Raw genomic sequence first — 26,713 nt, 5'->3', positions numbered from 1 at the left:
TGGGCCAGGCACTCGTTGCAGTCACGCCTATCTAGAGGACACTCGGATGCGGATTACTCCCCATCTAAGCCAGCCTCGAAGATAGCTCGTCTAGCTACTGCGACAGCATCTGTTCTCTCTTGCTCCCTATGAGGATCGTCTCGTGGAACGTGCAAGGACTAGGTGGGCCCCAGTTTCAGCATCAGCCGGGCCGACTACATCAGGAGCTTCAGCACTGCCTTGTGGGAGGAGAGATTGATCTCCTTAAGGCTTATGCTTCATGAGCACCATCTGTGTGAGAGCCGCATTAGACGTTGAGGCCAGCTCTTGCGTGGACAAATGACACTTTTTGGTCACCTGCTTTTGGACCTGGAGGCAGGGTGGGGTATGTATGACTCTTGCGGACTCTTTGCAGCAGGCCATTGTGGGCAGAGGGATTATTGTGCAAGGCAAGGCTCAGTGGATTACTATGCAAGTTCAGGGTTGCCTAGTGGGCTTCCTGAACATCTATGCGCCCAATGTGGCGAGTGCTCGAGCAGAGTTTTGGTCACAGATAGTTGAGTCTCTACCGCCGCAGGCAGAACACTAGTGCATAGGAGGGGACTTCAACATGTTGGAGGACCCTTCTGACAGGATTGATGGTAGCCACGCTATTGTGCATGGAGTTGAGCTGGCAGCTTGGGAGAGGTTTTGTATGACTCTGAGGGTCTCGGATGTTTGGCAGCACTCTGGTTTTGTGAGGCCCCCAGACAGCCTTGCCTTCTCTTGTTCGGACCGCAGAGTGGGAGGAGTGAATCTATCGCGAATAGATCGCTTCTACACTAGTGACCATTTCAGTGACTTGGGAGGGACAGTGGGCCTTCTCGCAAGGACTTCCTTCTCAGACCATGCACCAGTGATCCTCACAGTGGCAGACAGGCAAAGGAGTGGGAGCACGATGCTTCGCATCCCAGAGAGGGTCTTGTTGGACTCATCACTTAGAGAGTGAGTAGAGGCTCTCTAGACAGAGAGCTTGGACAGGCAAGATTCTCCTCCTAACAGAGTGGCCTCAGGCCTAGCTCAGATTAGCCGTTTTTTTCTCCAGGAGTCTCTAGCTCGTCGGGTTGCAGCGAGAGAGAAGGAGCAACGTCTCAGACGGGGCATTGCTTCGCTACAGAGGATGCAAGAGCAGCATCCAGACAGTCCTTGATTGGAGGAGCAGCTACAGCAGGCTCGTCAGGAGCTTGTTAGCACAGAGGAGAGACGACATGAGTTTGCTTTCCATCGACAGACAACTCAGTGGACCCAGGTGGGCGACAGAGTGACAGGTGCTTTCTTTGAAGCAGTGGAACCTCGGCATTCGCATGCCAAGGTCAGTCAGTTCAGGAGGCCCGACGGGTCAATTGCTTCTGAGCCCGAGGATATGCATGCAATTGCTACAGACTTTTACCGTGAGTTACTGTCTGCAGAGCCCCAATCATAGCGTCAAGATGCATGCAAGGAGGAGGTTTGGGCACAGATACCTTGCTTTGTGACTGAGGAGATGCGTCAAAGGCTTGAGCTACCACTTCAGCTTGAGGAGCTGCACACGGCTCTTAGGGCCCTCCCCCGTGGTAGCTGTCCAGGTGACGATGGACTGACTCCCAGTTTTTTCTTGGAGTATTGGGACTTGCTTGGCCCAGATCTCTACAGTGCTTTTCAGTACATTTTGCACACAAGAGTGATGCCTGACAACATGAGTGAGGGCCTGATCTACCTCATTCCCAAGGAGGGTGGCTCCTTGGATGAGATTCGACAGTGGCGCCCCATCACCATCCTCAACTCAGCCTACAAAGTTCTTGCCAAGGCTCTGAGTTTGAGGATTCATCCACTTCTAGAGAGCCTTATACATGGGACTCAGACAGGTTTTGTCAAGGAACGCAGTATCCTTGACAACATCTTTACTTTTTGGGAGGCTTCTGCCCTGGCACGGCTCCGTGGTGAGGACCTAGTGATTCTTCTTCTCGATTTTGAGAAGGCATACGATAGAGTTGATTGGAACTTTCTAGAGGGCACTTTACGCAGGATGGGCTTCTCAGATGCTTGGATCAGAGGGGTGTTAGCTTTGTACAGATAGGCTCACAGTCAGGTACTTTTGGCAGGAGGTAGAGGTGATCGCGTTATGCTCACACGTTCGGTCAGACAAGAATGTCCTCTTGCCCCCTTCCTCTTTCTGTTCTATGCGGAGGTGATGAGCAGGTTTTTGGTGTCGCAACAAGTTGGTCTACGGGGCTTAGCACTCCCTATTCGGGGACATGAGCTTCTGGACGCTGAGTTTGCCGACAACTCGGCCTTGTACTTAGATGGCCAGGAGGCCAACCTTCACAAGTGTGAGCAGGCTCTGGAGACCTTTTGTTGCGCATCGGGGGCACTGATCAACTAGAGAAAGATTGTGGCTTTCTCGGTTGGTAGTGCTCCTGTACCCGATTGGATGCCAAGAGAGGGTTTTAGGTGGATTCCCCCAAGGACTGCAGTTCGGTACTTGAGCTGTCAGGTTGGTTTGGACTTGTCTCTCGAGCAGCAGATTGCTCCCTTCTCCTGTTGATCGGGAGAAAGCTGTTACATTGGAGCTCAGCACGACTTTCTTTGGCTGGCAGAGTAGTAGTGGCCAACCAGGTGTTGTTGGCGACTATGTGGTACATCACTTCTTGTTGGATCTTCTCGAGTTCTTATATCAGCCAGGTAGAGAGGCTGATCAGGAACTTCCTTTGGTCAAGACGTGACACTCAGATAGCCCGAGCCAAAGTGGCTTGGCAGGTCATCACTCTTCCTTGTTCACAGGGAGGGCTTGGGATCATTGACCGAGCACAACAGAGCAGAGCCCTTCTTGGGAAGTTCATCGTCAGAGCCCTTCTTGGGAAGTTCATCGTCAGAGGACTTCTTCCAGGTGAGTAGCCCTGGAAGAAGTTCTTGCTACAGCGGCTTCGTGCTAGGGTGCCTCAGGCAGGAGGCCCCTGGCAACCTTCGACTAGATGGATCTTCACAGAGATGCGCAGAGTTGGTTTGAGCAGGAGACTGGAGGACGCATCGTTGTGAGTCTACCCAGTGGGCATAGTGGACAATGTGCCTCTGCAGGTACAAGACTTTACTTTTAACTTGGATTTTGTTGTGGTTCGTCTTCCTTAGGTTGAGGGCAGATTCCCCTTGCTCATTGGAAGACCATGGCTGCGACACACTAAAGCACTTCATGATTGGGGAAACGATGCATTGTGGATACATACTTCTGGCTCCCCGATGCAACCCATTCTCTTAGAAGGAGGTATGGATCCCGTGGTGCAGCAAGTTTCTTTGTCGATGGAAACCAACCCTGAACAAGAGCAGCCTACTACACCTGAAGGGTCAGATGAAGATTTGTTGGAGTGGTTGGAAGCTACCAAATCTATGCCCTGTTATGGAGTCTCTATTCACTCCTTGCCTAGAGGTACACTCTCTTCCAATGTTTCCACAGTAACTAAACCTAATGAGCCACCTGAGACAGCTCAAAGATTGAAGGTCGTAGAAGCTGCTCTTGATACGCCCTTGGTGAAAGTCTTTGAATTTGATGAGCCTATGCAGAATCATAGAAATAGGAAGGAATCTCCTCTACAGGAGTTCACCCCCCTCAAACATCAGCCCCATTGGTGTCTGCTTCTCACCAGAACAAAGCTATCATCTGTGTCTAGCGAACGCCCTTCACAGAGCCTGCCCTGCTTGATAATTTCCCTACTCATTATAGTTTTCGGCTCCCTCCTCGCCCCTATCCCCTCAGCCCTACCCTACCCTCCCCCTCCCCAACTAGTCCCCCTTCCCCTCCCCAACTTGCCCAACCCTCCCAAACTCGCCCCTTCCCCTCCCAAACTAGTCCCTCCCCCTCCCCAATTCGTCCCCCTACCCCCTGCAAATTCGTCCCCTCCCCCTCCCCAATTTGTCTCCCTACCCCCTCCCAAATTCGTCCCCCCCCCGCCCCCCCCCCCCCCCCCCCCCAACCCCACCCAACTCGTCCCCACCCCCTCACACCCTCTCGCCCCACCCCTCCCAACTCGTCCCCCCTCTCTCCCAACTCGCCCCTCCCCCACCCCCAACTCGTCCCTACACCCCTCTCCCAACTCGCCCCTACCCACCCTCTTACACTCTCGCCCCTACTCACCCCCTACTCGCCCCTACCCACCCCTCTCTCCCAACTCGCCCCTACCCAACCCCCTCACACTCTCGCCCCTACCTACCCCCTAATCACCCCTACTCGTCCCTACCCACCCTCTCTCTTGCCCTCGCCCCTACCCAACCCCTCGCCCCTATCTAGCCCTCCCCACCCCTCCCAGCCTCAGCCTCATCTTCCCCCACCCCGCTGATCCGCATTGTTGCCTTCAGTAGCCTCAAGCTCCCTTTGCAACCCAAGAATCCTCGACAAGGAGCTACCTTCATTGCTTGTTGTTCAATCTCTTGAACTTTCAAAGTCTGCATTTCAATCTGCTTCTTGAACCCTTCATTCTCTTCCTCAACAACTATGACTCGCCTCTGCAACTCCTTCAGAAGCCTCGCATATCCTCCTTCAGAGCAACTACACTTCTTTGGTTTTCAGCTCGAGAAGTACCAAGAGGCTGGTGCAGCTCTTCATACTCTACTTGGAACTTCCTAGAATTCTCATGAACTGTTATCATCTTTGCATAAGAATCCGACATCCTGTGTTCGAGCAGAGAAACCTCCTCCTCCACGTGTGAATTCTCTTGCCAGCTGCAATCATTTCTTGCATGGTTGGGGCTAGCACCTGCTTCAAGAAGTGGTTTTATTTCCTAGTTTTTCAGTATTTCCTCTCACCAAGACTATTTCCTCTCACCGAGATGGTGAGCGATCTTGTGGCGGGCAACCTGTAGTAGCAGGCTTCAGTGTCACTCTCACAAGACACATAGTTAGTATAGTTGGTCTAGGCTGGTTCACATTGGACGGACGCTCTTGGCTGGGCAGTGACACGTGGCAGCAAGGATACGGACGGTGGTCTAGTTGACATCTTGGTCAGGTCACCACCACTCAATTTGGGGATAGATTTAGATGGCTGACATTTATGAGCCGTTGGTGGTTCTTTATGGTTGTACATATGAGTAGTAGTTGTTGGGTCATCGGATCATCTTCTTCATATCTGGTCCAACGTCGTCGTCTAGAGCATAGAGTCTATACACATAACACGTCTTCACCATCCCTGCACATTTGAGCCTCAACACCCCATTGTACCTGTGAGTCCTGGGCTGGAGCTGAGTGTGCTGCCATGCCAGAGTCTATATCAGTTCTTTGAGATAGTCGAGTCATATGTTGTGGTCTGTTGCTATTGTGTCTCTGTGACGTCAGTTGTTGTCTATTGTTCCTTTGTTTCCAGTCTGTTTTGAGTGAGATTGTCCGCACATTGCACTGAGGAGCACCCACTGTAGAGAGCACGACACACTATCCGCGCTACAACATGTGAGTAGTATCTGTTGGGTCAAGATTGTCATCTTCTTCATATATGGTCCAACATCGTCGTCTAGAGTAGCTAGTCTAGACACACAGCACGTCTACACATCCCTGCACAGTGAGCCTCGACACGCCCATTGTACCTTTGGGTCCTGGGCTGGAACTGAGTGTATTGCTATGCCAGAGCCTGTATCGGTTCTTTGAGATAGCCGAGTCCTATGTTCTGGTCTGCTGCAGTGTCTCTGTGTGATCAGTTGTTATCTATTGTTCCTTTGTTTTCAATCTGTTTGAGTGAGATATCACGCACATTGCACTAAGGAGCACCCACTGTAGCGAGCACGACACACTATCCACGCTACAATCTTTTTGATCAGAGATGTAAGACTTTGATATATCCAAAACAAACGATTTTGCAATCTCAGATTGCCCATCTTTCTGCGGGTGAAATGATGGCGAGAACTGCAAGCGCGTGCCAATATTCTCCCAAATAGCCCTCCAAAACAAACTCGTGAATCGGCGACATCTGCCGGAGACTATTGTCTCAGGCATGCCATGTAATCAAAATATATGTGCAATGAACAGTCTCGCTAAATGGTCTGGCTTGACTGTTTTCTTCATTGGAATGAAGTGAGCTTGCTTGCTGAATCTGTCAATGACAATCCAAATGCCATCGTGCCCACTTTGTGTCTTTGAGAGATCAAAGATGAAATCCATTGCAATACTTTCCCAGGGCTGGTGGGAATGGGTAAAGGCTGTACTAATCCATGTGCCTTATGCATGTCAAACTTGACCTTCTGGCATACTAAACAACTGCGAACAAAGTTGTCCACATCCTTCTTGAGTCTTGGCCAAAAGAAATAACGTTCTACACCTTTCAAGGTGGTGTCAATGCCGCGGTGAGCCGTAAAAGGTGGATAATGATACTGAATCAAAACCTTATCCCTCAACGGCTGTGTAACACACAACATTGTTTTCTTCATCAAGTAGCCATCCCGTATGGAATATCTTGGCATTATCTGCCCATTCTGTGTCCGAGGAAAAAAAAACATCGAAAAAATCAATATCGGTGGCGTACTAGTCAACCATATCCTTGAAGCTTCTATAATGGATCGCGGAAATAGCCAAGACGAGGGGCTTCTGAGACAATGCATCTGCCACTAAGTTTTTCTGTCCGTGAACATGGACAATCTGGAAGTGAAGCGGTGACAAGATGTTAGCCCACCGCATCTGCTTTCTGAAAACTGCTTCTGTAACAAAAAGTAGCGTAGACTCTATTGATCAATAAACACCGTGAAATCGCCTGTGAGTAGATATTGTCGCCACTGTGTAAGAGCATGGATCACTGCCAATAGCTCTTTCTCATAATTCTGTGCTATCAATTATGGCCTTGAAAACATTCTGCTTTCATAAGCAATCACATGGCCTTCTTGCATCAAGACCGCTCCAAGACTACGACCACAAGCATCACAATAAACTTCGAATGGATTTTGCAAGTCTGGCAAAGCCAAGACTGGTCCACTAATCAGTTTTTATTTAAGTGTCTCAAAGGCAATCATCTCTGTCGGTCCCCACGAGAAAAGGACTCCTTTCTAAATCAATAAGTGCAAAGGGGAAGCTACCTCTGTAAAATTGCCAATGAACCGCCGGTAGTAAGAACACAAGCCCAAAAAGCTTCTAACTTTAGGAACATTCTTCAAGTCAAGCCAACCGCGGATAGTCTTAATTTTGGCCGGGTCCATCTGTACTCCTGCCATAAAACTCTCTGAAAATCCCAAAAGTCGTCTTGAAAGCCGTCTTGTATGTAGACGTCCAGGAGCAATTCAGATTTGATGATAACCACTCTTCATATCAATTTGGCAAGTAGAATTCTGAAGTGTGTCGAGTATATCATCGATCCTCGTAATGTGGAAATCTATTTTGGTTCATTGTTTCTTTATTTTGGCCTCGGCTAACTCTGTAAGGTGGCCGGTTCGGTGGTGTACTACCCAGAATCAATCATGTGATCTTCAGGACGTGAAGGAGGCAACTCGCTTGGTAGGTCTTCAGAGAAACAATCAGGCTCTATTGCACAAAATCTTGTCGTTCCTTTTCGAGGTCAAACATATTCGACCTTCAATCATCATTCAGTTCTTTCAAGAAAATCGAGTAAAGAAAACCGGATTTCATCAAGTACAACCTCTTTGCCCTTCATTTGTCAAAGTCGCGTTCTTAGCCCGATAGTCAACCATGGCGTTGTTCTTGTGGTACCAAAGGATTCCTCTGAGAACGTCAAACCCTTCCAAAGGCATGATATAAAAGTCCTCGTGCCCTACACACCCCTGACATTGCAAACGAAGTTTGCCAATGATCGACGTAATGGCAACATCTCATCCAGGTGCCGCTAGAACTGCCTTCGCTTGTGGCCTCAACCTGTCGGGCGTAATTCCAAGGCGAGCCGCCAATTCAAGTGAAAAGAAGTTGGCCTTGGCTCCTCCATCAAAGAAATGAGGGCTTCCTGATCTTTCACTTTGCCCCATGTGCGGAAAAGTTTTGTGCTTTCGTTCCTCTGATTCGAGTTGGTCCCCACGCAATGTGATACCACTTCTGCTTTCATCTTTCCTTTTCTTCTACACTCGGTCACTGCTCTGTGTAACTCTCAAGTTTATCTTCCAGTGGTCCTTTGGTTCATCTTCTTTTCAAGAGTTCTTGTCCATCTCTTTCTGCGAGTACAGGTTTCGCTTTTCTACACTCGTCCGTCCTTTCGGCTTTCCTCTCGACTTGAGAGGAGAAGCAATGACCACACGCCAACTCGGTAAATCTTATCAATCGGGTAATTCTTCAGGTGTTTCGCAAGTCTCGGGTCTATAGAGTACTGGATCAATCTTTTCACAGATGTGTCAACCTGCAGCTGATGGTTGTACTCCGTACCAAGAATCTGTCCAATTCTTCATTCTTTTCTTCAGTTCTAGTGCCGGATTTCAACTTTTCTTTTGCCCCCCCCCCCCCCCCCCCCCCCCCCCCTCGAGTGTTATCTTTGTCAAATCCTCCGAGAAAACCCATGTGTTATCTGGGATTCTTTATGGCTTTATGCCTTGTAAGGCAGAGCGACGACGACGGAAGCGTAATGTATAAAGGGTGGGAGTGCCTAATAAGTCAGGGGTCGAGTCACGAAGATTCTTTCACAAAAAACTGTGTGCTGCAAAAAGGATTGGATCCTCCGTAGAAGAAGAATCTTTATGTGCTTTGATACCAGTGTAACAAACTTGGACACCCCAATTCAAGATACTGTCGTGACATAGCAAAGATTCACTTAAAACAATCCACAATTTCAGAGAGAGAGTCGACAGGGCCCGGCGTAGTTCCGTGCCAAGAGATATTGGCCCCAAATACTGGCATCCCTTTCGGTATTTCTTTTATATTAATCTTTGAGCAAAGTACACTTCCCCCGGGTGCTCCCTCTCAGACCTACGTCCATATACTCTGAGAAGTGGGCCCCCTTGGGTCACTTATAAAGATTACAAGGGTTGCTAAAAGCAGAGCCCCAAAAGCATTAGGATCCCAAAAGCAAATGGTCAAAAATCTGTCCAATAAAAGCAGCCAGCGCCAATTGCGGAAATCCGTACACCTAGGCCACATCAGCAGCCAACGTAAAACGTAAAAGTCCGCACATTCTGCCACGTCAACAAGTCAACACAAATCACGGAGTTCCATACTGTTGCCACGTCAGCCAGTCACCATGAACTGCGGAATTCCGTACACCCTTGTCCACGTCAGCAGAAGTTGCCACGTTATCAGTTTGTGATACGTTATCCTCTCATGCCAGCTCCCTTGGACTTGGTTCCCGTTCAGGAGCTGAGAGGGGGTGTTAGGATTCAATTTCCTGTTCGGTGGTAGCTCTAGTATCTCCCATGAGTAGATTAGGGAGTGAGGACTGTTTTGTAGCTGTGCCTAGCCGTATCTGAGGTAGACGTACCTTTCTCGACATTGCACTCCACGGTGTTGCTCACTCGATAGGCTGGCATGAGGCGCGACCCCCGTTCCTAGGGTTTCTCGGGGTCAGAGTCTCACTAGACCAGACCAATCTAGAGCAATAGATATACCAAGGCGAGAGACTATACCAGCTAGCTCGTCGACCATGTAAGCTTAGCAACGGAGTGAGACTTTAGTTGAGGTCCCACAAGGCGTGCCAAAAATGAGAGCACGTGTAGCAACAAATCTATATCGTGCTCTCTACTGTAAGTGCTCCTCAGTGCAATATGCAAGAATCTCAATGCAAACACAAAAGGAACATTGTAGAGCAATATGAAATGAAGCAAGACTATGCTCTAAATGACGCAACAACAGACTCCAAACCCATATGGAAGCTGGCCTATACTCAAAGAACCAACAAGCCCAAGACTCAGAGGTACAATGGGGGCATCGAGGCACCAACTATGCAAGGAGAGCGCAAGTATGCAAGTGCTAGACTAAAAACACGCGCTCTAGACTTAAATGTTTCATACGACGCATAACCCTTCCCAACAACCAATTGAGTATATATATAAAACTAGAGGGCAATCAACGTCTAACCCAAATATCTCGGACAACATAGCTACGCCTATCTTTGAACTATGGTGGCGATGAGTTGGCCAAGATGTCCTCTAGACCACCACTCCCTCTGTCTGCCATGGGTCATGGACGACTAGGATCACTGCCCAAGTGAGAGTCCACTGATTGTGAACCCAAGGCCAACTGTAACCGTTGTCCAAAGTCAATTGTAAGAATTTGTAACTAATGTCCATGTCCTGTGACATTGTAGCCTGCCACAACCTTTTGAATGCCCATTTTTTTTCTCTTCCTAAAGAGTGCCCTTTGATTTTCTACTCTAGCTCTGAGTTTACTTCCCATCCATACCTCTGAGGAGTACCCAGGAGAGAGACAGAAGAAATTCCAAGTGACTAGGCGTGGAAGCCTCCCCTTTCATAGGCTCCCATCTTCGATTATATGGTGCAACAATTTTCTTTTATTACCGTGTGCTTCCTTGATGATGTGGCAACCCGTTTTTCAAGCTCCCCCAAAACTGTCATAAGCCATGCCAAAAACCTATGCGCTCCCTTCTCGGTGATTTTCCTCTTCATGGCCAAAGCCAACCGCATCTTGTAGGAGCTGTCATGAGCACCAAAGGGTCCAGCATATATATGTACATATATGATACATACATACATATATAAGACGAGACACAGGTTGCACCATTGCTTGCTGTATTCAAGGATCGATGCTTGCTTGTTTGGATGATTTACGGGCTTGATGCCCCACTTCTAGCATTCATAGAGTGATCAGATCCTTGCTTTGTTGTTTTCTCTCAGTCATGTTTTGGGTATTATAGACAATTTTTTGGGCTGGGCGAAAATGTGACCATTGTTTGATTACAATAAATGTAGACGTTCAATGTACAAACCGTTACAATTTTATGGAGATTTTACTTGTGACAGAATGAAGTTTAGATCCAATCAATATTGCAATGTATTTAACTTCTTCTGAACCTTATTACTGTGAAAACCATTCGAATACACATTCACATTGTAAAGGAAGTGAAGACTTTGCTATCTCATACTGGGATAATATGGTACAAACTATACAAGAGATACTACAGCCTATGCACACTCAGTGCCCAGATAACTCTATGCTTTATAATACACTTTTTCTTTTACCTTCACACAAGCTCCTTGAAGAGACCAAAATTGTTGGTTGGCAGTCACTCGCCAATTCGAGTATGTTGGAAGAGAAGAACGTAATGTTTGAGATATGTAGATTCTATGCCAAAGAAGGTGATGGGAGAAAAGGAAGCCCCATGACTGTAATTTGCTGTCCTGGTAGATGATAACCTATGCCAAGGTCTTCTAGTTGTTGTTTCAAGTACATCAACATGTTACTTCTTCTTTGAAATCTTTCGCCTACATCCTGACAAAATTTAGCCACTATGAGGGCACCATAAATCAAACTCATACATGGCAAGAAACAGCACAATTAGTGCCTAAATGGATAACAAGGGATTGCTTGTACTACCATAATGTGCCACATTTGAATGGTCGATACTGCAAAATGAAGTGATCGAGACAATAAAGAGAGAGAGAGAGAGAGAGAGAGAGAGAGAGAGAGAAATAAATGTTATATTAAAGTCTTCTAAAGGCCATATTTGACCCATGAGACCAGAGAGTTATATCATGGTGAATCTGATACAAGGTCTGGATAACAAGAAAAAAAGAAACTAACTAAACAGAGACACTACTAGAGAGAGAGAGAGAGAGAGAGAGAGAGAGAGAGAGAGAGATGGTGGAGAGAGATGCTACTGCATGAGAGAGATCAGTGGCCCTAAACTGAACTTCTGCTTTGAGTGCCCTCAATTGCGTTCTTTTTTTAAGTCATAAAAATCTGGCATAAGTTGAAGTTCCCGCATGGGAAAACAGAATGAATCGATTAGAGAGAGAGAGAGAGAGAAAAAGAAATGAAATGAAATGAAATGATATATTAACGTCTACAAAAGGCCAAAATGACCTATGAGACCAACTGATTACAATGATGAGTCTAGTACCAAGTCTGGGAGAGAGAGGGAGAGAGAGAGAGAGAGTGTCTTCTCTATGTTTTAGACAGAGAAAATGACTTGCTTTTAGAGAGAAACAGATCCCCGGGGTGAGAGAACAAAGATTGTTGACAATCGCCGAGTTTTCCCCTTGGCCACATGTTTGTTTCTTTTCTCTGATGTGGACCAGGCGATATCTGCTTTCTTGAGGGGTCAGATTCCACAGCTGTGGCTTGCAGATGCCTCTGGGTGAAGAGAGAAATTTAAAAGAGCAAGAGTGGCATCCCAGACAATTGGGTGAGAGGACATATAATAACTGGGATCGCTGGAAGCAAGGGCCAGCCTCTTCTCTGTTGGAATGGTTCTCAAGCACCATATCTTGATGAAGACTTTCTTTGTCAGCTTTTTGACATCAGGAGAGGTGTTCCCACTTGCCTTATTGAAGTTGATGATGCTCTTCTTGATGCATAGCAACAGTTTCTTTGAGGGTAGTCATCCTTTTTTGTCTCCATTATTCCTTACCATTTGCAGTCGCTCCTCATCATGACTCACGAGCACTACAAACTGCTCTATGAGACCTGCATTTTGCCTACTCAGTTCCATACTATTGTGTTGGTGCTTATTCAGATGGTGGGTTCCTTTGAAAAGTGGTATTGAGCTGGAGAAGATTTGATACACAAAAAACTGTTATGACGATAGGGTCCACCCCGCTTTCTAGTTTGATAGAGTCTAGACTACGGAGGTGCATCAAAGATCCAGGTGCCGATCTCCATATAGCATCATTTCCCCAATTATGTAGGGCCCATGTGCCCCAACTAGAGCCAACCAATCAGTAAGGGAAAACTGCCCGGAGGTCAGATCACCACAAAGTCAAGCAGGAAGTGAAGTCTTGAATCTAGAGAAGAACCATCTCTACAACCCCCAAGGGTGCATCATCTTCTGGTTAGCCAGCGTCACAGTGATTCATGAAGGTTGCCGGCTTAGTAGGTTGTAGTCCCAAGTAAACTAGGGCATCAGATTGAATACTGACCTTTCATCTACAATCACTCCCGAGAAGTCCTTCCCAGAACTGAACAAGTCGGGGGCTTTGAGAATTTGTAAGAGGTGTTAAGGGATAGGTCACCATGTAGGTAGATGTTGCAGGCTGGACAGGTAGATGCCCACCACAAGAGTTGGCCCCAAAGTTATAAGCAGTGAATGGCCTTATCTTTGGGAGTGGCGGCTCAGGGAGGTTTACATGCGCCTGGCGGGCAACACTCACAGCTCCTGACCTAAGACCAATCAGATACAAAGGAGTTGTAGGGGCTCAATAGTGCATGGAGGTGAGCATGTGCTGTAAAAAGAGGCTAAACTCGACACATTTGATAGATCTGTATGGTAGCTATCACACCTGTATATATCGAAGCAAAATATTTCCACGAATAAGATAAGTGCCCTATGATGGATCAAAAGCCAAGGCAGGAAACTGACCACCACTCCCTCTCCACGGCAATACATTGATGGTCCACTAGCCAGTGTATCGGCTCACTAGTCTAGACTCAAAAGGTAGATTGAAGCTATGCCAATGGGTCGGCCCATCGGTTTATATATTATCGGTTGCTTGAAAATTTGATAAATGATGGATTTATGTGTACAACATAAAAGTGAGATTTTTGAAGAAGGAAGAGCTATTACCTGGAAGTTCAGGCGGTGGCGCATCCAGATGTTCATGTTCATCTTGTTGGAGTCTATAATTTTGTCGCAGATGATGCGGAATTCGGGATACCAAAAGTGGGGCAAGCTGTCAATGTAGCGCTGGATGCGTTCCTTGAGAATGCCCAGCTTCTCCACAGGTGTGCTCATGACTATCTGGAACTCAATGGCATCACCCTGGTCCGGACTCCTATAGTAGTTGGAGATGGCCTTCATGCTCAGCAACGAGTTGGGGAAGTACACCTTCTCATTTGCGGGCCTGTAGCACACAGAAACATGTCTTTACACAATATCTTTGTGCAACATGCCGTTGAGATATTCTACATGATTTAGAAGCCTTTTTTGATGAGATGCTGAAAGGTCAGCCTACAACTATATGCACCACCATGTAAGCTCCCTCTTATCTTTTCTAATGATGCTTGTATTTTGAGTGCTTTTTGTGTGTGTCCGGTTTATTTGATGGCAAAACAATCATACACCAAACAGCGTTGGATTGGAAACAATTTTAAGGCGAATGCTTGGAACTGCCTCTGTGATTCATGATTCGCTCTGATATCTGTTAGTGTCTATGCTGCAAATCAGTCCCTTATGTTGCACTGTTCAGCAGGAGCATCACCTTGTAGACCCTCAACTCATCCAGTGGTGGACATTCCCTGTCTCTCAAGTATCAGGAGAGTTGATAAGGCAGGTGTCAATCTAGCCTTTGCTGCAAGGTCGTTACCAAGAACACACAGGACCGTACATACTCAAGGCTCCCAAGTGTTCACCAAACATCAAGTTTCAACACCTATGTGATTTAAGCAATGTGATGTTTAAACGTTATAGCCTTGATTTGTTGACATTCAGCAGGCTACTATGTCCACAGAGAAGATCAGACTTTAGAGTATCCAAGTATTGCTAAATTCTCAGTGGAAAATTTGCAATACGTCCTTTCAAGCTGATTGCATGGGTTGATATCAACCTCCAGATCTGTGTATGTCCATTGTGGCTGAAACCGCTCAAGGGCACAAGTATTTCTCCTCACTACCTGACTGCTAGACTCTGTTCTCTTAGGAGCATCACTACTAGCGGGAGGTACATTGCTAGTGGAATGAGCTGTTTGCGTAAGTCGACTAGAGGTTACGTCCTTGAATCTTACTATGTGATACTCAACCTCTTGTATAGGCTGTCTCTGCATCTTTGATTCATTAAAGATCACCTGTGAGCTGCGAATGACTCTCTGGGTACCACAGACGATAACCCATCTCTCCATCTGTACCATAGCCCATGAAGATGCATTTGTGTGACTTGAGGTCCAGCTTCTTTCTAAGCTCTTTAGGCACATGTGAGAATACCTCACACCCAAACACACATAATATGTCATAATTAGGCTTCTTGCCATCCACATCTCTTGCAGAATCTTCTGGTTCAATGGTGTACTAGGTGACCTATTGATTATATGCACCGCTATCATAACAGCTTCTCCCTAAAACTTTTGAGGTAAATTCGCCATAGATAGCATGGAAGTGACTCTTTTTTGAATAGCGTATTCATGCGCTCAACAACCCCATCCTAAGCAGGTGTGTACCGCATAGTGAACGGCCTCCTAATGCCTCGTTTGCTACAAAAGTCTTTAAACTCAGTGGAGACGTACCTCTCCCCTTTGTCAATGCGCAACGCGTCCAATGGCAATGCGGTAATCTTCATCTGTTTTCCGTATATGCAATGCTCACACAAACTAAAATCAGAATAGCTTCATTCCCTTTTGACTCATATGACCAAGCCGGCTATGCAACAACTTAGTAGAAGGTAGCTCGGCTACTTACATAGAATTCTCTTTCACAGAAGAGATATACAAAGAATATAATGAGCGAGACTTTTGGCCTCTGAGCATGACCAAGTTACCTTTTCTGAAAATCCAGAGAACCATTACCAAACTCTCTAGTGTATCCAAGATCATCAAGTTGTCCTGTTGAAACCAAGCTCTTGGTTAGCTTTGCCACATTAACACCTCGCAGCATGAACTCAGTACCGTTGCGCATACGCAATTTCACATCTCCTACACCACATATCTCGAGCTGATAAGAATCACCCAGCTTAAGTGAACCATGTGTAGAAGCATAACGGGAGAACCACTCCTTGTGAGGAGTAACATGAAAAGTGACACTTGAGTCAATAATCCAATCATACACATAGCATTCATCAAGAGCTAACGTCGCCTCTGGACTCAAATCAAAAGTGAAGACTACTACATATGACGGTTGCGGCACGTCCGGGACAACAACTCCATGTGGAGACTCAACGACATTCAACTCCTCTATCTTCACATTGCTCTTAGGAGGTGCAAAACTTATGACAATGGCTTTACCCTTCTCTCTTTGCACCAAACGACAATCCTTTATCATGTGTCCTTTCTTGTGACAATGGTAGCACTTAACGTTCCTCGTGTCACATCCACGGCTCTTGCTATGTGCATTCTTGCGATCTTGAGATTGACTGCGACTGCAACTACGAACTCTTTGCCTTGGATTGTTTCTCTAGCTGCTACCGCTAGCCATATACGCATCACCATGCCCACTAGTGTCAAGAGACTGACGTCGAATCCCTTCTGTGAGCAAAGCACTAGTAACATCACTGAAGTCAAGCTTGCCTTTTCAGGCAGAGTTACAAATGGCATTGTTAAATGGATCCCATGATGCAAGCAAAGGACATAGCAAGAAAATGGCTTTCATTTCATCATCGAAATTAAGTCGCTTCGAGTAAACACACTGTTAAACTCGTTCATGTGTGAGCTGACGCTGCTACCTTCTTTCATGTTGAGATGCATAAGCTTCTTCGTCAAAAACACTTTGTTCGAAGCACTCTTACCATCCATGCAGAGCATAAAAGACTCCCACAATTCTTTAGCATTGGTCTTGTCCATAAAGCACCAAAAAAAGGCCAGCAGTAGCAAGAAGGATGGGCTGCTGTAGATTTTAGTGGTGAAGACGACGCCGCCATGAGTCCCATGGCTGCCCCGACTGTACCGGATGGCGCCAAGACCGAATGCGTGAGTTTCATCGCAAAGACGTGCCTACAGAGCGAGTTTCCGACGCGACAAGCTGCTCTTTTCCTCTGTTTTCAACCCATAAACGTCATAGACGCGGCTGATTTACGCGAAGGAACTCGAGAGCACACCTTTTCTGTGTGTAGGATTGGAAGAGAGGATTCTATGACTAGAGATCTCTTCCGAGGAATTGCTTTCCGAGAACCGAGTTGCATTTTGAGCGTCGAGACTTTGGAGGTAACGTTTTTCATGTTATGATCTCTGAGTGTTTGTTTGCAGATGTACTTCCTCTTCACGAGGGAGTAGGAGCAAGAGGAAGGCATGAGCCTCTGTAGGAGAAAAGCGCTTTGAGGAACTAGAGCCAGATCAGCCCAAGGGTTTCGTACCCAAGTTTGGGAAGTAGATCCACGGATCCAAGAGAGGTAGACTCTGGAGATGTGAACTGAAAGTTGAGATTCCCAAGGAAAGGACTTCACGACCAAGAAAGCAAATTTGTTTTGCAAGAAGAGGACTATGGGAACAGAGTCGGGAAAGAGTTACAGGGATGCCATGCCTTGAGTCGTCTGGAAGGTGAGATCTAGAGGCCAGAACTTTGGTTCTTGAGGATTCAGAATAAGGAATGGAAGTTCCTTGGAATAGGGTTTTGCCCTAGGAATAGGGAGCTGAGGCTTCCGGGAACCATCGAGTATGATTCTAGAACAAACTTGGTAATACGTTCGGTTCAAGTGCTTGTATAGACTTCTCCTCAATGATAAAGATACTATTACGGGGGGGGGGAGAGGGAACAGCCCATCAATTGATCCCTGGTATTGTGTTAATCTTCTCATTCTCTATTTCTCTCTATATACTCTAGCTTCAGTATTAAGTGATAAATTCTGTTTATCCAAGTATATTGTTATGCGCTCCCGTTTGTGACAGTGGTATGAGAGCATGGTCTCCTCTCTTTCTTTGTAAAGGAGGACTCCTCTAGGAAGATACGGGAAGAAGCCATGACAAGTTAAGAGAGAAGTAAGTAGGCAGAACCCTAAGCCCTGCAAGAAAAGCTCGCAGATTTTCCCTCTGCAAGAAGTCGACAAGATTTGGGATTCTTTGAGAAGGCGACAAGAGCATGATGCTCAAGAACCTAGAGAATCTGAGGAGCGGAATGCTCAAGATACTTCAAAACCCAGAAAATATCCATGAACATCAATCGAGAACCATAGCCAAGAAATCTCGTTATTTCGGCAAGGATATGAAGAAGGTCTCTAGACCTCAGAACACTCCAATCAAGTTTGATACTTTTGACGGAAGGGAAGGTGTTTCGAAAGCTACCCCTTTCATTCAACAATTTGAAGTTGCCTTTGCAAACGGCAATTTCTCAGAAGAGTCGAAGATGAGGCATGTGACCAAACACCTTAAAGGGATTGCGAGTACTTGATGGTATACCAAAGCTGTGCAAGGAATTCAAAACAAGACTTGGATTCAATTCAAGGCGGAATTTTCCGACAAACTTCTTCTTACCTCTATACCTTGAGGAAGACATGAAAGAAGATTGGGATCGGTTTGCCCGATAATAGCACGAGCGAGTCACGGATTACGTGAATAGGTATTGATTTGCTCTTTCGAAGGTGGCTCCACTCTTGCACCCTCTTTGATGAAAGAAAAGATGAAGAAATTCAACTCTATAATGCTTCGTCGTCTCCACTAAATCCTTGAGCCCCAAAGGCTCTTCCAAACTCCACCTCATGCGCATGGAATTTGTACAAGTGCTCAGTGCCTAAAGTATGTAGCCTGTGGTAGGTGAACCGAATGGGCACTAGGTCACACTGATTCCCTAGTTACCATTTATCCATCTGCTGCCAAAGTGCTTGTCTAGTGGTCCACTACTCGTCGTAATCCAGTCCGGCAGAAGTGTCACCTGGTCCATTAGTCCTCTCGACCACTAGAATAGGAACTAGTCCAAATAGACCAAGCATTGTAGTCCACAATCATCAAATTTTTATTTGCCCTATTGGTATGCTCCCCTCTTGATTTGGGTGCATAATTAATATTTTTGCCTCAGTGCGAAGAAGACAATGATGTTGTTGAAATTGAGGACAAATACAAATTTCCCCAAGTACCACTGAAAACCTTTTTCCAGGGCTGCCAGCAAATTTTTGGTTGCCTAGTTGTAGCGCAGATAATGTGTCGTGCTCTCTACAATGGGTGGTCCTCAATGCAATGTGCGTGACAATCTCACTCAAACAGACTGAAAAGAAAGGAAACAATAGACATCAACAGAGCTCACAAAGGCATAACAGCAGCCAGAACATATGACTCGACTATCTCAAACAACTGATACAGACTCTGGCGTGGCAGCACACTCAGCTCCAGCCCAGGACTCACAGGTTCAATCGGGGTGTCGAGGCTCAAATGTGCCGGGATGGTGAAGACGTGCTCTGTGTATAGACTCACTCTAGACGACTACGTGAAAGATGATACTAATGACCCAAAACGACTACTCATATGTACAACCATAAAGAGCCACCAACGGCTCATAAATGTCCAATCAGTTAAGTCTATCTTCAAACTGAGTGGTGGTGGTGACCTGGCCACGATGTCCACTAGACCACCGTCGGTACCCTGCCACGTGTCACTCCCCAGCCCAGAGGGTCCGTCCAGTGTGAACCAGACCAACTCTAACCAACTGTCCAACTGTCTCTATCTGTCCTGTGAAGTGACATTGTAGCCCTGCTATACAGGTTGCCCGCCACAAGACTGGTCACCGTCTCGGTGAGCCAAACACTGAAAAACTGCAAAAAGTAACCATATGTACAATGAAAGGAGTAGCAAGCAATGCGGTCCTATTACCCAAGAGAAAATGTCGTCGCCACTGCTGCACCAAAAGTCTCGACGTCCGAGGGAGCCATCAAATCGATTGGTAACGCGGCTACTGGACTATGTTCTGAACACACTGGCTCCCTGTGGTTGGAGCAGCCACCTGCTACGGGGGATGGAAGCACCTGCCCTGAAGTGTACTCAGGACGCCTAGTGACACAACCATGGCGGTGTGCACCAGCAACACCATCACAGCAAGGAACGCTTTGCACCTGTGGTACCTGACCTTGAGGCCCCTGCGAAGTATAGTACTGGAATGTGGGCTGTGTGTACGATCCCAAGAACTGCTGAGAGGGACCTGCTGATGCTCCTGCATAGTACATACCCTGCAGGTGTTTGGACCTATGTCCCTGGCTGTGTGTACGATCCCAAGAACAGCTGAGAGGGACCTGTTGCTCCTGCATACCTTGCAGGAGTCTGGACCTGTGTCCTTGGCCCAGTCCATCCATATCCCACAGGAACCTGTGTAGACCTATTACCATACAAAAGCATCTCTTGAAATCCTGATAGCTGTGCTCTTAGGTCGTCAATGATCTTTGACTTAATCTTCAATGCTTATTATAATGCGAAAATCGTAGCATCTCGATCTGCGATGGCACTCTCGACGACTCTCAGAGATCCTTCCATAGCTGCATATGTGGCAGAGTGACGCTGGTGCGTGGCAGCTAGCTGCTCTGTACCTAGTTTTATAGTGGCAATAGCAGCCCTTGAGTCGTGAAGTAACTTCTCAGAAAGCTGAAACAGAGAAGTAAAGTCGGGCATCCCTGGAGATATATCAAATGCATGGGATGCTGGAGGACGCGTAAGTGGCACAGCCAGCGAGCTAGGAGTCGGTACAATGGGTGTAGTAGGTACCTCTGAGATGGTTGTTGTAGATGGAGAGTGAGATATGTTGACTGGAGTATGAGTGAAGATGGGAGAAGAAGGGAGAGGATCCTGTAAGGGCGAAGCGGCCATCCTGTCTTGAGGAGCGGAAGTAGACACTAGCGCTCGCACAATAGAACGAGGGGTAGAAGTAGATGGAGTGTGACTCGGAAGATGCGTCACCTTAGTCTGCTGGCTCTCTGAAACTGGCAAGGAGAGTAAAGACTACACTGTATCCTTCGCCTTGATCTTCTTTTTCTTGGTGACTATAGGGTCAGCTTGAATACTTACAGATTTTATTTTCCCTTTTGAGGTTCCCTGTGGATCCTCATCCACTTCATCAAGGCTAACATATATATTTATGACCCATGCCAAGAGAGGTGCTGCAAAACATTTGAAGCTTAACTGCACAGATTGCACTTGGGCCCGAAATCGTTTAGCCCTAGACTGTAAAGACGTAAAGAGAATCTGGTGGAATCCACAGGGTATGGTGTGGATCAAACAGTAGAGGCCGTCGCAGTGGGAGAAGATAGTAGGAAGATCACCTTTTTCTTTATCTTCTTTGGCTTCTCTAGCGAGAAAGTAATACCTGAAGATTGCCAGAATCCGTTTGTTCCTTTCACAGTTTGGGTGATCCGAACTTAGCAGTTCTTGACATGCTTGAATTGTTGCATCCTTGGACAGCTTAGAAAAAGTGCGTGTAGCCGGCTTCACAGATGGAAAGCTAGTCATACCCATGGCATGGCCAAGCCTTGTAGCTGTCAACTTGTGGCCCCTTACCTTGGAAAAATCTTTTAACATTTGATGTATCATCTCCGCAAGAACAGTGGTAGGTAGATCGGCATCGGCCAATGTTGTGAGACCCAGAGTCTGCAGCTAAGCATTGGAAAAGACCTCGCTCAGAGATGGTCGAGGCTGCTGTAAATAAAAATCCAAAGAGAACGCGGTGAGATTTTTGGATGTTGCAGGCCTCTTGATTATATGACTCATGATTGGTTGTTTACCTTTCTTTTGAGCTGATTTTGTACGGTCCTCTTGATCACTCGAAGCATCTGACTCGAAGTGTGCTTCTGACTCAGACGGCGAGTCTGCTTTGTAGCTTTCATCACTGGGGTCACTGAAAGTTATGTCATCCAAGACGAGGCTACTGCTTACTGACATCTCCTCACTCTCTGATTCTGCAACCACAGCTTTCTTTTTTCTCAACAATTCTTTTTGGTTGCTACCACCTTCTGTCTGTTTCTTGCTACCTCCTGCCATAGTGAGTACAGTTGGAAGAGTGTATCAGACACGAGACCCGACACTAGCAGGAGGTTGATGTAGGGAGCAGTAGATTCAAGAGGGGCGGTTTATTTTACGAGTAGGGTTGAGTGGTGTTAGCTTGGGGCGATCCCAGTAGGGGCGAGGCACAGAGTGGTAGGAGGGCGAGGGTTCACGAACGTTAGGGCGAGCCAAAGGAGACACAGGGCGATGGGTGAGGTAAGGGTAGGGGCGAGGGGCGAGGGGTGGATAGGTGCGAGAGGTGGGGGATTGGGTATGGGCGAGGGAGAGAGAGGGTAGGGCCAAGGGGGTGGGTAGGGGCGAGGGAGAGAGAGGGTAGGGGCCAAGGTATAGGGTAGGGGAGAGTGTATAGGGTAGGGGCGAGGGAGAGAGAGGGTAGGGGCGAGGGGGCTAGGTAGGTGCGAGGAAGAGAGGGTAGGGGCGAGGGGGCTAGGTAGGTGAGAGGAAGAGAGGGTAGGGGCGAGAGGTGAGGGGGTGGGATTGGTTAAGGGCGAGGTAGAGAGAGGGTAGGGGCGAGCGAATTGGGCAAGGGAAGGGGGTGAATAGGGAGAGGGCAGAGGGGGGCGAATTTGGGAGCAAGGGGAGGGGAACGAATTGGGAGGAGAGGGGGTACTAATTTGGAGGGGCCAAACGAGTTGGGGGAGAGGGGAGGGGAGGGTTGAACGAATTGGGATAAAGGGGAGAAAGTTGGGCTAATTGGGAAGAGGGGGCTTTCCATACAACAAATATTTGCTGGCATAAAACATTTGCTGGTCTATTTGCTGGCCCATTCTTGGAGCTCCAGGATGATACATGGGAGGTGGATTGCAGTCACACGACGACTTTGACTTTGAGCTGCCTTTGCATCATCATCTGCGCTCTCAAAATTCACAAAACCGAAGCACTTTGATTTGCCATCAGCATCCCTCATAATAACCGCACTGCTAATGGGACCAAAGGTTTCAAAGATGCTCCTAAATTCTTATCTGACATAGACTCTGCAATATTCTTCACATACACATTATTGAATTTTGAGCCTCGTCAAGTCATTGATTACATATCATTCACTTTCTCAATCACCATCTGGGAAGATTCCACTTGTTCAAACTGAACAAAACCACGACCCTTGGAGACTCCAGACTAGAAGCGGGAGATTGTGGGTTCGTGTCCCATCGTGATCGCCAAAATGGGAGCACCTGTAGCGCAGCTAATGTGTCGTGCTCTCTACAGTGGGTGCTCCTTAGTGCAATGGTGCGTGACAATCTCACTCAAACAGACTGAAAAGAAAGGAAACAATAGACATCAACAGAGCTCACAAAGGCACAACAGCAAACCAGAACATATGACTGGACTATCTCAAAGAACTGATACAGACTCTGGCGTGGCAGCACACTCAGCTCCAGCCCAGGACTCACAGGTACAATGGGGGTGTCGAGGCTCAGATGTGCCGGGATGGTGAAGACGTGCTCTGTGTATAGACTCACTCTAGACGACTACGTGAAAGATGATACTAATGACCCAAAACGACTACTCATATGTACAACCATAAAGAGCCACCAACGGCTCATAAATGTCCAGTCAGCTAAGTCTATCTCCAAACTGAGTGGTGGTGGTGACCTGGCCACGATGTCCACTAGACCACCGTCGGTACCCTGCCACGTGTCACTCCCCAGCCCAGAGGGTCCGTCCAGTGTGAACCAAACCAACTGTAACCAACTGTCCAACTGTCTCTGTCTGTCTTGTGAAGTGACACTGTAGCCCTGCTACACTAGTGTGCTTCAACTGTTCGGATCTTTTTTTGGGACACCTTTTGCTGGGTCTATGCAACTTGAAAAATCTGATCCTTTCATATGAGTGGCGATGGCCTCTTCCATTGACTTTCTAGAGAGCACCTCTAGTCAATGGAAGCCTAGCAGATCTTGGTTACAGGCAAGACAAACCAATGCTTGAGATGTAATATTATAAGTCACCTTGGAAAAATCTGATCCTTCAATTAGAGTGGCAATGGCCTCTTCCATTGACTGTCTAGAGAGCACCTCTTGTCAATGGAAAAGTATCATACAAACCAAGCAGATCTTGATTACAGGCAGGCCAAACAATGCTTGAGATGTAATATGATGGGTCACCTTGGAAAAGGTTGTAAGAAGGTTCTCCGAAGACGGTTTGTCCCTAGAGTGGCCAAATCTGCTACAGCACTGATGGGTGGATCATAGCCTATGCATACATAGGGACAAGAAGAGAGCCAACAACATTCATAGACACAAGAGAATCAACAAAGTCAACAGTTGACAGGTCGAGAGGCAGAGATAGAGATCTTTAATTCAACATTTTATCCATGTAAATCTTAGTAGAGAGAGCATAGTTACCGGGGAACGCCCCCTAGCCCCCGTTCCGGCGTTCCGGGGGGCAGTTCCCTTCCCGAACGTTCCGGAACGTCCCGGAATGTCTGACGTTCCGGGTGGCCAATGCAAACCGGAACGGCCGTTCCGGAACGTTCCGAAACGCCCCCGGACCATTCCGGAATGCCCCTGGAACGGCCAACGGCTACAAACAAATTTGGCAAAAATTGAAAAAATTGAAGTAAATGTTTAGGCTTCTTTTGAAAGTGTGCAAGGCCTCAAGGACTCATAAAATGCACCCCCCTCCCCCTTTCTCTTCACAAGCTAATCCTCAAGGCTCAAGCTCTCTCCCTCTCACTCTCAAGATCTCTCCCTCTCAAGATTCACTCTCTCAAGGCTCAAGGCTTCAAGCCTTCAAGCTCTCTTCCTCTCCCTCCCACTCTCTCAAATCTCTCCCTCTCCATCTCTCTCTCTCTCTCTCTCTCTCTCTCTCTCTCTCTCTCTCATCATCTAGTCATAGCAAGGTTGAATGGTCTTCAAAACGAGTTTTTTGTGAGTATTAGAGTCAAAGCACTCTAATACTCCTTGTATTTAAACACAAGGAGCTAAAAATTTCACTATTTGAGTGTTTTTTATACCTCCCGTTCCGCGACGTTCCCGTTCCGGACCCCTAGCCGTTCCCCCGTTCCGCGGGGATCCCGTTGCCGTTCCCGTTCCGCGTTCCACAGAGGGGGAGGAGCAGCTTTTGGAATCTCGATAGACCATCTGACAGTGGGAGTTAGCAGGGTCCTCTGAGGTTCCAGAAAGTGATCAACAGCTAGGGATGCTTCAGGCAGAAAAATTATTAGCTACTCCGTCAGAGATACTACTACAGTTGTGGGTACTTCAGCATGTGGACAGGTGGAGGAGAGAGAGCCCAACACTCCCTCTTACTCAGATGTTCATGTATACATGCAGTTGCTTGCTCATTTCTTTGCTTGGAGACCATGGAGATTTCTTAAGGTGCAGCCTAGTAATAGCCTTTGGCAGATAGATATCTTCTTTAAGTTATTTTCTCCGCGTCATGGGCCAGCTTTCTGTGGTGTGATTGCCACACCAATGTATAGCTTATGTTTGAGTCAACTCTTGGCTATCCATGGGAGTCTTCCATGATTGCAAAGGCCTTGTGGAATCAGATCAGGATAGCTATGGAGGGACGCATTGGGTATGAGTACTTCAAACATATGGCATAACAGTTTGATGCTGCGATGGGAAGCTGGTGTTGTCAGATACATAACATTGCTGGTGCTTACCCCTGGTCTTTATTTTTGAGGAGAGGTGTTCCTCTTCTTTTTTACTATAATTTATTTTTGTAAACTGCCTTCAGTGTTTTTGAAAGGCCCCATTTTTTAAAAAAATTTGGGTGGAGATGAGGAGAGGATAGATTCGACACGTCCAGGAAGGCAAAAGAGATTGAGCACCAATCACCAATGTAGAACTTCTATGTTCCGGATCATGCGACACGTTAGTTGGGGGAGAGGACTCACATTGACTGGCAGGCTGGGATGGGCCTTGCCTTGTCTCTTGCGCAGTGGATACCTTGTAGATGTGTTGCTACGAAGCTCATGATTGAGCAATCCTCTAGCCGTAGAGGGCCCAAAGGATCTCTAAGATAGATGATGCTATTCCTTAAGCTTGCAGTCACTTGTGGCAAGGGACAACCGACTTGCCTGCATATGGGGGCCTCTTTGATGTTACCACACCGACAAGTGCTCGATATGGCCACATGTTATTTTTGTTATGGATGATGGCGGGCACTTTCTGTTGACCGTTCATGAGCTGCTCACAAATGCTGCTGTCTTTGAGGACAATTGCTTGATATGGCTGCATGTTATTTAGTGTTATGGATTATGGCAGCACTCTTTGTTGACCTTTCATGAGCCACTCACAAATACTGCTCTCTATGAGAATGATGTTTTCTAAGCCCTGAACACAAACTGTTCCGATTGCGATATCTCCTCATTGAAAGAAGAGAAAGATTCCCAAAACTGCGCTCGGTGCTGCTGACCCTCCTGCTAGCCATCGCTACCTCCACCTGCCCGCCAGCCCCCCCTCCCCTCCTTGCGCTGCTATCAGCAGCCCGCCACCCCCCCTCTCCCGCCTCGCGCTGCCCGTAGCAACCCACCCGCCCCCTTTCTCGCCTTGCATTCCTCTCGACCTGCTGGATCTACTACTGTAGCGGTTCTACGAGGATGCTCTGCAACCGCCGATGCATGCCAGGCTGAGAATTCAAAAACGCTAGCTGGCTGAAACTGAATTTGCAAAACACTGGCTGGTTTGTGCTGGAATTGAAAACACTAGGCTGATCTGGGTGTTGGTGGGAAACCGGCAAGGGTGCGACACGGCGAGGCGAAGGCTGATCTGAAAACGCTGGTTCTTAGGCTGAAAACGCTGGTCTCCACGCTGAGAAAACGCTGAGCTTCTGCCGACTCTTGCGGCACAACTCGGTGCTCCCGTCAACTTCCAGCTCCTCTCCTTCAACTGTAGCCCCCTGCCTTCCCTTATAGGTTCAAAAAGCTGGGTCCGGCAAGGTCGATTCAGCCCCCCATGATTTGCAATTAAAGAGTCACTTCTCTAATAACTGATTTAAATAAGAGGTGGTTCACATGCGGTCGCAAACTGGGTTATGCGGTGGAACATGATCATGCTCGGGTTGTGCAATCAGAGGGTATGCAGCTACTC

The 26,713-nt window shown here is 47.2% G+C and overlaps 1 protein-coding gene across 7 annotated transcripts in view; it reads right to left on the bottom strand.

Annotated features, from left to right (window-relative positions):
- Positions 1 to 26,713, bottom strand: part of LOC147460531 (mechanosensitive ion channel protein 6-like) — a 150,159-nt gene that overhangs the window by 53,115 nt on the left and 70,331 nt on the right. For 3 of the 7 annotated variants that reach the window (XR_015187447.1, XR_015187450.1, XR_015187451.1), the window contains 2 exons: positions 11,443 to 13,907; positions 11,199 to 11,337 (listed from right to left, as the gene is read on the bottom strand). Coding sequence is in view for 2 of the 7 variants with exons in the window: in XM_086507894.1 (XP_086364020.1) it covers positions 11,191 to 11,337; positions 13,631 to 13,907 (424 nt within the window). In the remaining 5 variants the exon portion in view is untranslated. Of the gene's footprint in view, positions 1 to 10,990; positions 11,338 to 11,442; positions 13,908 to 26,713 lie in introns of those variants that run through there. The other 4 variants (XR_015187449.1, XR_015187448.1, XM_086507894.1 and 1 more) reach the window with 3 other exon arrangements.

The sequence above is a fragment of the Adiantum capillus-veneris genome, chromosome 3 (genome assembly GCF_014529385.1).
Source record: "Adiantum capillus-veneris isolate H3 chromosome 3, ASM1452938v2, whole genome shotgun sequence".
In the NCBI taxonomy this organism is placed as follows: domain Eukaryota; kingdom Viridiplantae; phylum Streptophyta; class Polypodiopsida; order Polypodiales; family Pteridaceae; genus Adiantum; species Adiantum capillus-veneris.
Note: the sequence above shows the minus strand (reverse complement) of the source record. Positions and strands in the feature narration are given on the sequence as shown.